At 43.5% G+C, this 16,194-nt stretch overlaps 1 protein-coding gene across 1 annotated transcript in view; it reads right to left on the bottom strand.

Annotated features, from left to right (window-relative positions):
• LOC111142520 (piezo type mechanosensitive ion channel component 2) overlaps window positions 1-16,194 on the bottom strand; it is a 462,751-nt gene that overhangs the window by 31,456 nt on the left and 415,101 nt on the right. The window contains exons 34-38 of the mRNA XM_022495760.1: window positions 16,077-16,136; window positions 12,555-12,721; window positions 11,395-11,561; window positions 1,654-2,067; window positions 1,082-1,340 (exon numbers count right to left, since the gene is read on the bottom strand). Of these exons, the coding sequence (XP_022351468.1) occupies window positions 1,082-1,340; window positions 1,654-2,067; window positions 11,395-11,561; window positions 12,555-12,721; window positions 16,077-16,136 (1,067 nt within the window). The remainder of the gene's footprint in view (window positions 1-1,081; window positions 1,341-1,653; window positions 2,068-11,394; window positions 11,562-12,554; window positions 12,722-16,076; window positions 16,137-16,194) is intronic.

The following is a 16,194-nucleotide window of genomic DNA, read 5'->3' as shown; positions in this document are numbered from 1 at the left end:
AGCCTACTTAAAATAATAGACACAAATTTGGTTTTGCATCTTTTATTTTTATAAGCATTTAAATGTATTTAAATAATTATTATGGAAAAGAGATACATGATAGTTTAAACTGATGCTTTTGAGATGATTTGACAACTTTGTTTCATTTTATTGAACTACCTATAAACCAACACAATTTCTAGAATCTAAATGTACATCCATCTTGAGTTCTTTCCTTTAAGAAGCAATCATAGCATCATCGTTAGCAAAAACTTTCCCTTATGAGCCAGGTAAGAAAATCAGTCTTCTTCTCAGACTGATTCTGAGAAGTTCTCAGAACACAAAGAACTACAATAACCCAAGGCACAAAGTCTATCAAGTCTCCTATTTTATTCCCAGTTTTATTGTTGTTATGGGAATTTGCGATCTTGTATATATTTAATGGGGGAAGGACTGAAAAGCAGGTTTAGACAATTGGGAAGACTGTCTCCTGTCCCTTTACATTTGATGGAAATAAGGTATCTTACCCTTGTGTCATTCAGATTTTTAGGTAGGTGCTTATATGGCTTTGTGTTTAGGTGTGTGGACACTGGCTTTTAGGCTTAAAAATGGGAAATATACCTGTTGTACCAAATATGCCAAATATACATTAAAGCAAATATACCTGTTGTACCAAACTATATTCACAATGATTACTGTATTGTATAATTCAGTGTCCAGTCACTGGACATCCACCAGCACCGGGCACCACACTTAATTCTGCATAACACATTATCTCAGTGGCTAATATCACAGGATACATGAGCAGATTTCAAAAGCCTACCCCACCGTTTGCCAGCTGGGTAACTCTGGTGAATTATTTAGTCTCACTAAAGCTGTTTCCTTCTCTGTTAAGTGGAATGACAGTAGCACCTATCTTGTGTGAGGTGTGTAATGTGAAAAGATACGCAATTGCTAGCATTAAACAGCTGTGAGTAATAATTGAGTGCCTATCTAAGAGCATCCATCTAGCTGAATGTCCTATTTAAACTGTCCTGGAGACAGGGCAGACCAGTCTAGAGTGCCAAAAGTGATTTCCAGGAAGGTTTTACCCCAAGCTTACCTCTGTGTAGACAATGGCCATCATCCAGAATCGTCTACTGGGTCTGGGGACAGACAGCATGGCCCAGAGGAAGATCAGAATGGGGAGCACAAGGGTGATCATGGAGGCAGAGACCATGTGGTTGAGTATGATCACAAAATAGCACACCATTTCTGAGCGCGCCACGAGAGTGTTGTACATGGCGTAGAACAACAGCAAGAACCGGGGCTGGCCAACATAGAACTTCTCGGACTCTTCAAGCTCGTCATCATGGAACATCCTGTTAAAATGAACAACACCATACGAAATGGGTCTTCATGTCTCCAAATTACTGATTTCCACCTCGCATGATCCCTCCCGAATGACCCACCTTCCCATGTTCCCCAGATTTCCGGTGGAGTCAACCTAATAGTCTATTACAGAAAGAAATGTGTGCACAAGTGTCTACTCTGGGCCGCTTTTGCTAGTTCTATCCTTCTATGATGGAAGCATCCAGCCCTGGGTCTGTGCGCTTGATGGTCTAGGTGGATGGTTTTCCGTGAGTTTCTCTATCTCCAAGCACAGCGGACAGAGAAGCCCTCGCAGGCTCTTACTTGTTCAGCAGCAGCTCGCTGGCTGTCAGCTCATGAGTCAGGGGCGGTAAGATGCTGGACTCCAGCCTGTCCGAGCGGCTGTCGTCGGGGCTCACGGCCATGTGGCTCTGGCCTGCAGAGTCATCCCGCGAGCCGAAGGACAGGCGCTCGAAGCTGACTGCCTTGCTGTAGGACGGCGGGGCCTCCACGTCCCCGTCTTCGGTGGAGTACTGCGGCAGCTCGGCGTCTGGGGTGAGGCCGACTTCTGAGGTCTCCGACACCTCAGAGGCCTCCTCCGGCCCCATGTCCGCTGCGGCCTCCCCGGCCTGGTTGGCGTCTCCGGCCGCCGCCTCGTCGTCCTGCTCGGCCTCCACCTCTGCGATGGTCTCCGTGGTCCCCTGGCGCGAGTACAACATGGTGCACTGCGTGGGCTCGCTGTCCAGAGAGAGGGACGGCACACACCCGGTCTTAGTATCCTCCGGACTCTCAAGACACCTTCTCAGCACTCCCCAATAAAAACATTAAGAGAAAATTAAATACCCCATCTCCCCACTCCCACCCCAAGGCTGCATTCCACCTGCTTTATTCCTTCAGGATATCCCAGTCTGGTCCTCAGAGCCTGCAGACTGCAGGCTCTTAAATGCAAAAGCCGACAGGGCTCACACATCATTGTTGAAAACCTGAGCGAGTCCCACGACATGACTCCTCAGTTGCTAAACCCACCTATGCACAGAGGTTGTCTGAATTGGGTCAGGACTCACAGCCATGGGTTCTGGTGTTTATTTCCAAATCAAGACAGAGTTAGCATAGCACACCTAGCATTCTATTAAAGGAGGTGCCCATGGAAACAGGAAGCCTTGCCAGCCTGGGTCTGTGGGTGTTGGTGGGGAGGTACTCTACTCTCAGTTCCACACAACAGGTCAACCCCTACCCATAAGGGGGAAGATAGGAACCATAAAACATTGGCTAAATTAAACAATGACATTCTTTATGGAAAAAAGTAGCATTCTTGTTGACTATCTGTTCCTCCTCCCTATTTTCCCATCCTTTGCCTTTTTCTTACTGGTGCTTATCACATTTGACTGAAGTTTCACCATCTCTCCAGCTCCCAGCCATCCCACACTGGGTTCCTTGCCTGGTACATGCAAACACCTCTATTTTCTTCTCCCCAGTGCTGTGGACCCTTAGCCCTTCTCCCTTTGAACTGTTCACTTCAACCCAGGGTGTACTCCTGCTCTCGCCACCTCCCCCCGCCAAAGACTTCAATTTATTTTCTTCTACCTGTTCCCCCCCGGGGGTATTCATTCTCTCTAAGCTTCCCTACATAGCTTTATCTTCTGTTTTTGGCGACCTGTCCATCTCTCTTGTACCTCTCCTTCTTTAGTCCTTAATCTCCTCACTTTCTCTGTCAAGTCCCTGCTGGAGACTTTGGAAATGAAAGAACAGCAGCCACGCCAGGGAAATTCATGGCATGCCTGTTTTTATTGTCCACCCCAGCCCACCAAAGGGGAGAAGGGTAAAGATGTTCTGGAGTTGTGGAATCTGGTGGATGTAGAGCCATACTGTATTAGACTACAAAATTGTACTGTTATTTGAATGGCATATCATGAGCAGCTAGGGTCCACAAACACTGAGATTCTCAAATACACAGATTGTACTCATTTTTCTTATCATAGACACCAATGTAGACATGTCAATAAGTGAGTGGATGGAGGTATGGATGGGCAGATGGATGGATGGATGACTAGACCTTGGCAGAGCCCTTTGTGACATCCCGAGACTGAAGGACATTTGTGTGAGCCCTTGGTGCCCACTCATGTGTTTAATGTTCCCAGGACCTTGGCCTTCCGAATGGATGCCACAAAGAAAGCTCTTAGAATGTCAAGACAAACTGGATTTTTTTTTCTAGGACTTACCTCCATTAAACAGCCTCGTAGGAAGGTCATGAAATTGATCCCCTAGACAGTTTTCAGAGCAGTAGAGCCAACCCCACATCAAGTCTAACTTCCAATTGGACTTTAACCAATTACAAACATGCTTTTTGTGGTTTTGGAAAAGGTCTGGCCCGGAAGGGATTCAGCAAGTCCTGGGACCTTCAAGGCTCAACCAAGTGGAGTAGAATAGCATGGGCCTGCCAGGGGACACCTTAAACGGCCAAGGCATTCCCATCAATGCCAGGCTCCAGCATACTGCAGCACTGTATTAAGATATACAGGTGCCAACAAAAATAAGTTAACACCCCTCTGATTTACCACTATGTACCGTCAAAATTGGAATTTGTCTTGGACTGGGTTATTTTGGTGTGAGGATGAACATAATATAGCTGATGTTTCTGTGCCTCCGTGGGCCATTCTAAAAGGCAATTCCAGAAAGAACTTTTGAACCATATATACATAATTTCTTTTCTGAATTATTATGCTTTTATGGTAGGATCTAATGAGACAACTCAAGCCCAAAGCAATACAAGTTACTATCTATAAAGTTGATCTATTCTACTGCATCGTAATATTCTTGTCTAAAACCAATGGCAAAATATATTCTAACTTTTACAGAATTATTATTACCAATGAAAATGGACTACTGATGGCATAATTTTTTTTTTCTATTGCAGGTATCTTTCCTGACACATTTCCCCCCATGAGGACTACCTACATGAGCTCTCAATCAAGGAGGAAGCATGCTTATTTCTTTAAAAAGGAAAAGTGCAAAATACTTACAAAATGGAGGACAATGTTTATGGTAAGGATTTTTAAGAAACTCCTAACAGACAAAAACTGAAGAGCGGTTAGTTTCAGAGAATGCCGTCCTGGGACTGAGCAGTTATGTCCCAGAATGAGGGGCAGTGATGCTTTGGTGAGTCATGCAAATTCTTAGCATAAAAGTTAAAAACAAAAACAAACAAACAAAAACAAACACACATCACAAGAACTTATATTTGCAATGACACGAAAGGGAACAAGTGAGAAAATTCTGGAACAAAGCATGCACGAGTTAAGCACCTTGATGCTAAACTGCCACTGTCAGCTGATGAGGAGGACATATCCATGCTGAACATTTTACGAAGCCTAGGTCGAGCACGCTCACTTGTTTTAGGAACAGTTTCTGGTCCATCTAAATCATCAAGGGTAGACTGCCTTGAGAACAGCATGGTTGCTTCGGTGTAGCAGCTAGCAGCGCAAACAGTCACAGAGACACAGGGTTAAAACACCAGTGGTACATCAGTTTACACACGGATCAGTCGACCAGTACACTGCCATGCAGCAAACCACACGTGACACCAACCGTGCTGATGCAGAGCACCACAGCGGGGCTCACGGAAGGGAGGTCAGGAGGGTCCCGTTTGGCCGGACGATAAGACACAGCGGTTCTTGATTGGTCACAATGTATGGGCGGGTTGATAAGTCATGAATGGTCCCCTCTCCGGGTGGGGCGGGGAACGGGAATAATGACAAGTCCCAACATGCCTTGCGCAGAGCAGAATTCACACTTTATAACTTTGTAACTGAGCTTTTTGCTGTTTTCATTAAAGAAGATATGTTTTATTTGGAGCTCCCCATCCTGAGTTCCTTGAAAGCATTTTGTAACCCAATTGCTGAAGCAGAAATATCTGCCCGTGTAAAATGTATACAGAACACTTCGATGTTTTAGAAATACGTCTCCAACAAGGAGAGAGGGAAGCTCAGAAATAACCACACGGAACTGAATTGTCCACCCCGTTTTCTGAGTGGTATTCAGTTAAGCCAAACTAGATGCCTTGCGTGGAGAAAGAGATGCTGGTTTGATATGCAACCGGATATAAACCAACATCTGAGGGAAAAAAAGAAAAAGAAAGAAAGAAAGAAAGAAAATGATACAAAGAAAATAACAGAGGAAGTCTAGCGATGGCAGGGTCATTTTGTCTGTTAACTTCTCATTTTGCCTAATGATTTTTTTTTTTTTTCCCTTCTGGATCATGTTTTAGGTCTTGGCAGATGTCACTAGGGCGAGAACCCACTGGCTAAAATCCTCATGATGACCCCACAGAGCAACAATCGGGGAGGGAATGGTGGCAGATTCAGGCCTGAGGACTGTGTGAGCTACAAGAGGAGAAGAAGCAGACAGAGTTACCACGTAGGAATCATCTCAGTGCTGACGTAGAGTTTAACCCAAAGGGGGACACGCACCTTAAAGACCTCTGAAGAAGGCTACTGGAATAAGAATCGCCCAGCCTGAGCACCAGTGGCTGACCCAGGGGAATGGGTCTTTGTGATCCAGGATGGCTGATTTTCTGGCTGAACATCATTGTCATGGGGGCAGACTAGGCCTGCACACACCCAGGTGTGCCCAGCCAGTGACTGGGAGGCAGAACCCAAACCATGCAGGAAGTAACAACCTCCAGCCTAGCAGGAGAGCAACCAAATGGTCTCTGATGAAGACATAGAGACTGATTTTTAAGAAAGGCCCTAACTCCTTTAGGATTTGATGTTGTCAAATCCTTGACAGAATGAGGCGATGAGGAAAAGGCAAAGCGGAAACTCAATGGCCAAGCACAGGGAGCCCGGGGCTTGGGTCCCTCCCTACACTAATGTTAACTGGCCGTTGACATTTAGATAAATTGTCCTCTCTAAGATCTCAATTTTTTTTTTTTTTGAGAATCAGAAGAGGTTTTAATATGATGAAAATAACTGCAGATATAATTATTTATTTGATGAAGTAGTTTCAGTAGAAATTGTTGACCTCATGTTTATAGACCTATTAATATTTAACTTGTTCTCTCATTTGTAAGACAGGGGATCTGGACCTTGGAACTTCTATATTTAATTTCCTATTTTTAGAGATGCACTCCTATGGCCTTTTAGGGATCTGCAGGCAAAAAGATACTGTGTACCCTTCCCTGTGGCCCTGCTCAGATTTTTTGCTTGGGAACCACTGTTGTAATCCTGAAGTGTGACTCATCTTGTTAATGCCATCGTCCACTGCCGCAGCAGCTGACCCTCACACCCCACACCATCCCACCCAGTTGGGTTATGTGTATTGTGACCAGTTTGTGGCCCAATCCAGGGCAGTTTTAAAAGAAAAGGGGAAGAGGAGTTTTCTGATAACAGGCGCAGTTGACATGCCTGAAGGGACAGTTGGGGTCCCCTCACTGATCAGCCTGCACATCGAGCCACCCCAGGGCACACAGCAGCCTCTTAGGTGACATGTTTCAAGGGATAAACACTCCCTCCGTATCTAGGAATGCTCCTTAGACTGTCATTTAATGTTTCTTGCACAATTTAAAATAATTTATTTTTGGGGAAAGTAGATGATATCTGATTTCATAAAACAACCATTAAGACAAGTGCCATTTTACAGCCAGATTTAAAGGAAAGAGTGCTTTTTGCAATAAGTCAAAGGGAATATAAAGGCATTTGTTAGGCTCTCACCCCATCTGCAGTATGCCCAAAGGTGAAGATGGGTGACAGGGATGCCAGGCGGGGTCCCCGCACAGGGGGCGGGGCCACACTGAGCATGTGCAGCCGCACTGGGGGAATGGTACTAGACCCTCGCTGATGACATAGGTGTCTCCACTGGGAATCCCTTCTTGGGAAGACTCCTGCCTTTCTAGAAATCAGGTGGCTTCCAGTAGACTTTCATGTAAACAGATACTGTCTACTGATTTGATAGCTTCCTAAAGCAAAAAACTAGAAGTGGAGCTCAGCCATTAAGAAAAAGGCAAGTGTGGGGCGCCTGCGTGGCTCAGTGGGTTAAAGCCTCTGTCTTCTGCTCAGGTCATGATCCCAGGGTCCTGGGATTGAGGGCTCTGTCCTCCGCAGGGAGCCTGCTTCCTCCTCTCTTTCTCTGCCTGCCTCTCTGCCTACTTGTGATCTCTGTCAAATAAATAAATAAATAAAATCTTTTTTTTTTTTTTTAAAGGGCAAGTGTGTTAACTCATTTATTAACAACAAAACAAACCCTCTTGTGTCTCCCCTTTCTTTAGGTTGAAATAAAAAGTAAAAGATACATTAGGAACTAATTTTAAAGGTACTGGTTTTCTACTAGTAAATTGATTGATCACTTCTAAATTTGGGAGATAATTCTAATAGTCTTTGTTCAAAAACAATCAATAGGTTTCAATAACTCCTACTTCATGGTTTTTGATCATGGGTACGGTTTTATAATTGTAATCTTGGGTCTGATTTAAAGGCAGTTACTTGATTTTATTTGATCAGTCTTCTTCCTTTTTTATCCCTCTTAGGTTATGACTTATAACATTAAGCTAATTTCTTAGCGGGGCATGTTGTCAGTTGTTATGCAGTTAAAAGTTACTAATACAGGAGTCAATTGTGTTTATATTATGGACAACTTCTTTTCTTTTTTTTTTTTTAAGATTTGTTTTTAATGTGTTTATTTGACAGAGAGAGACACAGCAAGAGAGGAAACACAAGCAGGGGGAGTCGGAGAGGGAGGAGGAGGCTTCCCAAGGAGCAGGGAGCCCAGTGCCAGGCTTGATCCCAGGACTCTGGGATCATGACCTGAGCCGAAGGCAGGCCTTAACGATCGAGCCACCCAGGGGCCCCTGGACAATTTATTTTCAATTCACTCTCTAATATTCTCTTTGATTTGATTCTGAGTTGAGTTCTTGAGCAGCTATTCTTAAGCCTGGTCAGGAGGCTTGTGACACCCTTGAAATTTTATGGGAAAAACTGGTATTTATTTGCACTTTTCCCCCCTCTGGGAGATAGTATATCTCAGCATTTTTCTCATCTTACCATTCTCCACAATTTTTTTTTTTTTTTCCAAAACCAGTTGTTTGGTCATGAATAGGTTATAAAGTGGGTGGATCTGGAAACTCTATGATCCCCCTGTGGACCCTCATTCACACCTGTAACTAGGAAACAGCATCTGTCAGCATCTTGAATATTGACTACATTCAGGCGATTTTTTTTTCATTCAGACAAATCTTGTCTTCCCCTGCCTCTGCCAACACAATTGTACATTTTTGCAAACATACTCATGTTTAAGGGAAAAGCTACCATGAAGTATCTTGGTAGAATGTGGATAAAAATGGATTTTCAGTTTTTGCATGAAAATGAATCAAAGAGAAAATAATTCTGTTTAAATTACTGATCTATATAGAGAAAATTGTTGCAACAAGAACAATTTTAAGAAAGTTGGCAGCTTCCAAATGGGAGGGTTATTTATGGTTTGAAAAAAATAAAAATAAAACATAAACCATAATGATTTTTTGTCTCAATGTAGTCGGCTCAAGGAGAATGAAGCTCCTCTTTCAAAAACGCAGATTATGGGGTATTTTCAGGAAGGCACACAAGGGGGCGATGTCTGTCAAGCAAGGGACATGACGCTAAATTTTCACTTTGTAACTTTGCCATTACTAATGGTTGTTTAAATTGCTGATTAAGAAATATGGGGGATGTGCCTTGGTGGCTCAGTGGGTTAAAGCCTCTGCCTTTGGCTCAGGTCATGATCCCAGGATGGAGCCCTGCGTTGGGCTCTCTGCTCAGCAGGGAGCCTGCTTCTGCCTGTCTCTCTGCCTGCCTCTCTGCCTACTTGTGATCTCTGTCAAATAAATAAATAAAATCTTAAAAAAAAAAAGTGGGTATGTTTGGGTGGAGAGATAATGAGAAACGTTTATTAGCATGCCCACTGTTGTAACAATTACTTATTTTATTCTAGAAATTTAAAGCATCTTGAACAGGATCTCACTTAGCAAATAAATGTTTTGACCTTGAAAGTCTTGAGAGTTTCTGGCCTCAGTGTCTCTTCTCACTGAAATCTACAACAGCTGAAACATTTCTGTTTCTTTGGAACTGACAAATGAGCAAAGATTACTCCCAAATTATGGGAATAATGCCTTTTATTATCCCTCAAAGGACTTTAAAAGAATCGCTACCTATTTTGGGGGAGGGGCAGAGGGTAGGAAGGGATATATCCAAGCAGAATTTCATCTGTACAAAAATCATATTTAAATCAATATATGAACACATATTTTTTTCATAAATAAAAATGAGGTTTTTGGCATATATTCTATTTTAAACCCCAATTTTTTGCTCAATGCAGTGAATATCTTTCCATATCAATAAATATAGATTTGCATCAATAGGTAAATTATTGGAGAGCAAGATAACAGTTACAGTTGGAGCAGCTCAAATATACCAATTCAGCAGCAGTGAAACATAGCTCTTCAAGGTAAACCTTTTTTTTCACCCAGCTCTCCCCATTCAGATTGCAATTTCAACTTGTGGTTATCTATTTGGGATTTGGTATCAACAAAATAGTCTCAGCTCCCTCCCCTCTCTTGTGCTGTAATATATTCGTTATTTGTGGAGGACAGATATTCCTCCAGGGCTCTGAGGCCCTGCACAGTGTCTGATGTGGGACTGGAGACATACTGCCAACCATCCAGGACCTTCTACCACAGGAGGCATTGCAGGGCGTGTCTGCCACCCTTTCCCCCGCAGGAGTCCCAACTCAGGGTTCCATGGATAATCCTACCAGTGGGTCTTTCTTCCCAGACTCGAACTACTTAGAGATGATATACCTATATGTGTCTTATCTCAAAATCGAGTTCAGGGTCTGGCTTGGAATAGGTGCTTTTAAACCTGTTTGATGAAAGCAATGAATGTCCTTGGTGATAATGCTCCTGACCTATGAAGATGTACACAATGTGTGATTCATGTAGTCTAGCTAATCATCCTAGGCCTGCCGGCCTACTCCAAAGACAGAACTTCTGCTTCAACTCAGAGGCTAGCTCTGTGCAATCCCCAGCAGCTATCTAGAATGCTGAGGCAGAGAACGGGGGAGGCTCTACCGGGACAGGTGGTAAGAAAGACAGGTCAGTTCTCAAAGTTGGCCTGGAGTGCAGAGGAGGCCACTAGAGGCAGCACATCATGGTGGGTGAGATCCTGGGCTCTGAGCTGAACCATGGGGTTTGGGATGCTGACTCCCTTTTATAGTACCTCCTAGTTGTGTGGCTCTGGGTACGTTAGGTAACCTCTCTGTAACTGAACTTCGTGTTCTGTAAAATGGGGATGATAACATGAATCTTATAGGGTCTTGGAAGGATACAGTGAGGTAACCCATACATAGTGGGTCGTGCTGGCCGGTGGCTAGTGCGGGATCCCTGTAGTGGAACAGTGCACGTGATCACAGAAGCCAGGGAGGATGGAAGTGGACAAAATCGCCTCTTAAATTTTTATTATGGATCACAAAGTAACAATTCTGAAAGGAGAAAGATCAAAGATAGCAACAGATGGAAGAAGATTCCAGTATAGAAAATACTCTTTGGGGCAGCATTTTTTTCAGAGGAATCAAAGATGGTGGCCCTTGACACAAATAGTCATTTTGTGATCAGGAAGGCTCGTTCTTACTTGCCTCTGGCTTGGAAGTCTCTGCCCTGTGCCCATGAGTCATACTGGTATTTCTAATATGGTCTACTTTTTTTTCTTTTCTTTTCTTTTCTTTTAAAGCTCAGCATGGGGCTCAAACTCACAGCCCTGAGATGGAGACTCGTGGTGAGATCAAGAGTCAGACGCTTAACCGACTGAGCCACCCAGGCGCCCCTCTCATAGCCTATTACTGATACCTGATTTTTTTTCTGGCTCAGTCAAGGGGAGGACAGTGTTCCTTTCGCTTTGTTGCACACAGGAGGTTGCCTGAATGGGGCGGGATCCATGAACGTTTTTGATTAACTTTCACCTCACACATCCATTTCTCATCTTGCTGAAGCCCAGCTCTTTCACCTTGGTCAAAAGCAAACCCACTGTTTAGAACATGAAGTACCTGGAGATGCTGTCGTGGGAATCTAAGCTATCCATCCTGTGGGCTGTCTGTGCAGCAGAAGCGGCGCCAGCACGGTCGTCTATGGTGTCCAGTCCAGACTCTCTGGAAAGGTTCATGATGTGGTTCTGGTAGTACATGTGGATGCTCTCCCGCGTGGGGACGTTGCCCTGTGGAGGGGAGACATCGCCACAGTTCTTACTTGTCTGTGCAGGCCCCTGGCGCTTCTCAATACCGAGAACTCTCGGTCGACATGCCCACCTTGCGCAAAGATGAAAACAAAGCTAGTCAAGGAGGGCGTTGATGTTAACTCATTGCATTAGTGGCCCCCGATATCACTGGGGAAGGCTCACAAGAAATCCCTTCTTGGTTATGGGTGAAGATAGTCAAAAGACACAACTTCCACCTATAAAATACGTAAGTCCCAGGGATGTCACGGACAGCACAGTGACTGTACCATATACTTGGAAGTTTCTAAGAGGCTAGAACTTAATAGTTCCCATCACAAGAAAAAAAAATTGAAACAATGTGTGGTGATGGATGTTAAGTAGATTAACTGTGATCATTTTGGAATATATGCAAATATCGAATCATTGTATTGTACACCTGAAACTAGTATGTTACATTGTCAATTACATTTCAATAAAAATAAGATAAAAACTAGTAAAAATCAAATCCTTTCTTATATGTAGGTAATTTAGCTAAGTGATAGTAACTTTTTCAGAAACAAACTAGTAAGTTTAAATACTATCTATAAACTGTATGTGCCTATATTTTGCTGCTCTGCATATATCTTGATTTTTTCCCCCCGAGAAGTTTCAGATCAATCTTCCCAGACTAAACAACATAATCCTTCCTGAGACAGCAGAGTCGGTGCACCTGCAAACTGGTGAGGGGAAGGAACAGAGTGAATAAACTGGCCATTGTCCCAGAACTGTGTGTGCACGTGCGTGTGTACATGTGTGTGCTTACAGTGTCTGGTTATTTTAATTCTGAGCAATGGAACAGATTTAAATATACAGAAAAACAGAGGGGTTATATAAAGACTGTCCAGAAGACAGACTATAGATTTTGTGTTATCCTTTTTGGAGTTCTGGACATTGACTTTTAAAAATCTTTATAATGAGGGAAGAAGCAAAAAGAATTGTACCCACAAGTGTTACCTTTTTAATTTCTCTGGTCAGCATACATCTTTCAATTCTCAGAACTGTAGATATATCAATATGTTCCCTTGAAATGGAGTTAAGCCAAGTTGTGAAACTATCCACTGTTGCCAGAAACAGAACCCAGGTGAATTTCAAAATGTTAAATATCCTCTTGATGATATTATCTAGGAAGAAGAAAAGCAACAAGGTTTCAAAGGAGCAAAATGCCCAAATCAGCCATTTTGCTGTTGTGTAACACAGCGATCTCTTACCAAGGACAGACCTGGTTTCAGACCTGCACACCTAATACGGAGTGATGCCCATGATGCTCAGCATGATGGGGATGGGGGTGGGAGGTGTGGAGGAGGACAGGGAGTATAGGAAGCTGTGGGTGGGTCTTTCTACACATGCACTGGCAGCATCAAAACCAAACTGGGATAGAATTTTTATCCTGTGCTCAAAATATCAGTCAGAATAGGTCCATAGACAGAACACAGGTTTGATGAAGAGTAAGGTTGCATTCAAAGTTATTTCTGTTGTTGACACAGGGATAGAAGCTATCCAGGAAACCGGATCCTTTAATGTTTTTTTTTTCTAGAAATTTCTTCTTTTCTTAAGGAATGACTATTTTTGGAAACAATTCTATTGATTCAGTGAGACTTTTGATGCTTGGTAGCTGCTGTTCAGTTCCATCACCTGCCACCTATTCTGTCAAGAGCTTAGTAGGGGTACCAGAAGAATACTGATACTACGAATAGCTTCAACATTCCTATTTCATTCTACTGAGCTGGGCCCACACAGAATTCTGCACATGAGATTGATCCTGTCCAAACCAACAGATGCTGTGAGATTCCTGATGTTCTCAGGTTGTCTTCCCTCTCTGCAGCTGTGACGTGGGGAGCCGGGCCAAGCTGCCTAGCATGATAAGCTCAGCTCAGATTGTCACCGTCTATGACACCCTCTGGGTGCAGGCACACATGCCTGTCTTGTGCCCTCAGGGAATTCCACAAGGGCTCTCTGATCATTGTTAAGGTTGGAGGGGGTTCCCTGGCTGTGACCTAACTTATTTTAGGTCAGAATCAAAATCAAATAGGGAAGATGGTGTCTTAACTGTCTCTCTGACACCTCCATTCCCAGAAGCCAATGGTTTCTCAGCTGGTATCCAAGAAACCATTCAAGCCACCAAATTTTGATCCATGTGAATTTTTTAATTTGGCATTTAAGACATTTTGTCTTATTAGCGATTTCAAACATTGACTGCAGTAAAACGACTCCTTAGTGAACACCGTAATGAATTAAAAACTGCCTTAGTGTTTATCAACAAAACCCTTAAACACCACCAGCAGCACCACTAAGAAAAACAACTGGTATCCCTCACCCTTTCCTCCAACCAAAAGATGCCAGGCTGACTCTGAATTTAATTTTGTAATAGGGGAAAAAAGAAGTTATTTGTGAACTGGGTTGTCTAGGAGGAAGGCAGAATTTCTCTCAGGGAAAGGTTTGCTCTTTTCAAAAGGAGAAACATCGAAGGGAACTTTAATCTATGGACAGTGTGGCCTCAGGACAGAGTCCAGGTGGGCAAGGTAGAGACAAAGAAGAGTTGAACAGTTCTACCTACTGAAGGAACAGGAATCTTGGAGCTGCCAGCTGGTACCTGGGGAAGAAAGCGGGAATGATCTAATGAGCCGGGCCCCAGAGGCACTAGCTGGGGAGAAACCCACTGAGGCAGGAATAGTGATCACTGACTTTCCCTCCGACGTTGTTGCCTGTCTCTGCTATCACTGCCACCCCACCACCCCGCTATCCCTCAAAGCCTCTATAAAATGCCGTCACACCTAACAGTCTTCCATGAAGCGTACTTTAGGAAGTAAGGCAATGAGGTATCTTCTGCTGAGCGAAGCTCAGGAAGGGACCAGCTGCTACATGAAGCTGAATGGAGAGAGGTCGTGCAGATTCCACAGAAGAGCCATTCTGAGCCAGAGGTGGCCAGGGGCCCTCTATGGGTCTTGCCCCTCCCCCAACCCATTTTGGGTTTAATCTGAGCCAGGTGTGAAGTTCCCACAATGCTTTCGATGGAATCTCCAGCTGCGTCGTGTAGACATAAAAAGAAAATCTGAGCCCTGGAGGCTGAAGGACTTGGGGGGCGGGTCACACCTATTAATAAAATTTAGCAGCATCTCCCATTTTGGACAATTTATTTATTTACTTTGTCATATTCACAATGATCACCTGCGGTGGTGAGGAGACATGTGATTGTGTCACGGTTTTGCCGAGCATGGTCCTGATGGTAAGACTAAACTTGCGGTAATGGAGACACGGAAAACACATACTTTCTTAACTCACGTGATCACAAACTAACATGAGATGTGGCCATTTTAATTTTTATTTATTTCTTAGCCAGAGAGGCAATAAGGCCCACAGTGGGGAAGGGCACATACTTGGGTTCAAATCCCAATTCTACCCCTTAGTGTTTGTGTAGACTTGGAAAAGTTACCTCATCTTTCTCTGCTTCAGTTTCTTATCTGTTAAATGAGGGAGAGGGTTTTTGAGGGAACCAGTGAGGATGCGTAAAGCTCTTGGGGAAGTGCCTGGTAGAGACGTGTGAGCTAAAGTGTTAGCTACTATTACTGTAGGTAGCTTCGCAGCAAGAATAGAACATCTGGCTCCACATATGTGTGAGTCCAATATTCTGGAAGTGGGGGTTCAGGTTTAAGAACAGGGCCAAAGACAGTTAGACAGCCTTGGGGAAGTCTCATTTTGGGCCAGCAGATGGCATCCTTGGAAGTATCTGTGTCCATAGCAAGAGTGCCTGAAAATCTTGGCCTGCTGTAAGTAACGCATGCAGGAGTTCTAACCCTATGACATTGAGGTAATGGCATGTTTATGGAATTACAGAGACATTTAAGTTCATTTCATTTGAAAGCCTTTTTTTTGCCCCCCTTTTTTTTTTCCTTCATGGAAAACTCTTCCTCCCAGTCACATCTATGTGAAGCCCAAATGACACCATGACTGAGGTAGGGGTTAGAAGACAGGGATTCGGTCCTTACTCTGTCACTTAGTAACTACAGAGTCCTGAGCAAGCTCACTGGGGATAGACGTTCCCTTTGTCAAGTGAGGACTTTGACCTACGCTTCTAGAGAAACTCTGATTTCCCCCACTGTACTTACCTCTCATTTAAATCCTTCTTTCTATGTCCTTTAAATTAATTGGGAATATTTTTTGTGCTTTTATTTTGGTGGCTTCCATGGGACATTTGTAATTTACTCCCCAAAATCCCCTTTCACAAATATTTGGGGAAGATAATTGACAAATGGACTCTAATCCAACATTTAATCCAACAGTGTTAAGTGTCAGATCTACTCTAAGGAGTCCACTTTGAAATGTCACTAGAGATGAGGTTTCAAGGGACACTTGATTATTTAGTCAAAGTCCGGAAACAGTATTTGATGAATTATTTTTAGGCAGCCTTCCATGACATATCTTCTGGGAAAGCAACATTTTCAAATTTCCCCTAGCTCACATTTGTCTTTGTTTGGTTACCTGGTCCATCAGATTTCTTTTTGACTGGTTCTTGCTCTCGGTCTTCCCACTCCACAGGACCTGCCAAGTGTGTTCAATAAACATGAGTTAGGTCCTTTTAGATTAAATGTCAACACTA

The sequence above is a fragment of the Enhydra lutris genome, unplaced genomic scaffold (assembly GCF_002288905.1).
Source record: "Enhydra lutris kenyoni isolate GAN:26980312 unplaced genomic scaffold, ASM228890v2 scaffoldscaffold8, whole genome shotgun sequence".
Taxonomy (NCBI): Eukaryota; Metazoa; Chordata; class Mammalia; order Carnivora; family Mustelidae; genus Enhydra; species Enhydra lutris.
The sequence above is the reverse complement of the archived record's forward strand: the minus strand, read 5'-3'. Positions and strand labels throughout refer to the sequence as shown.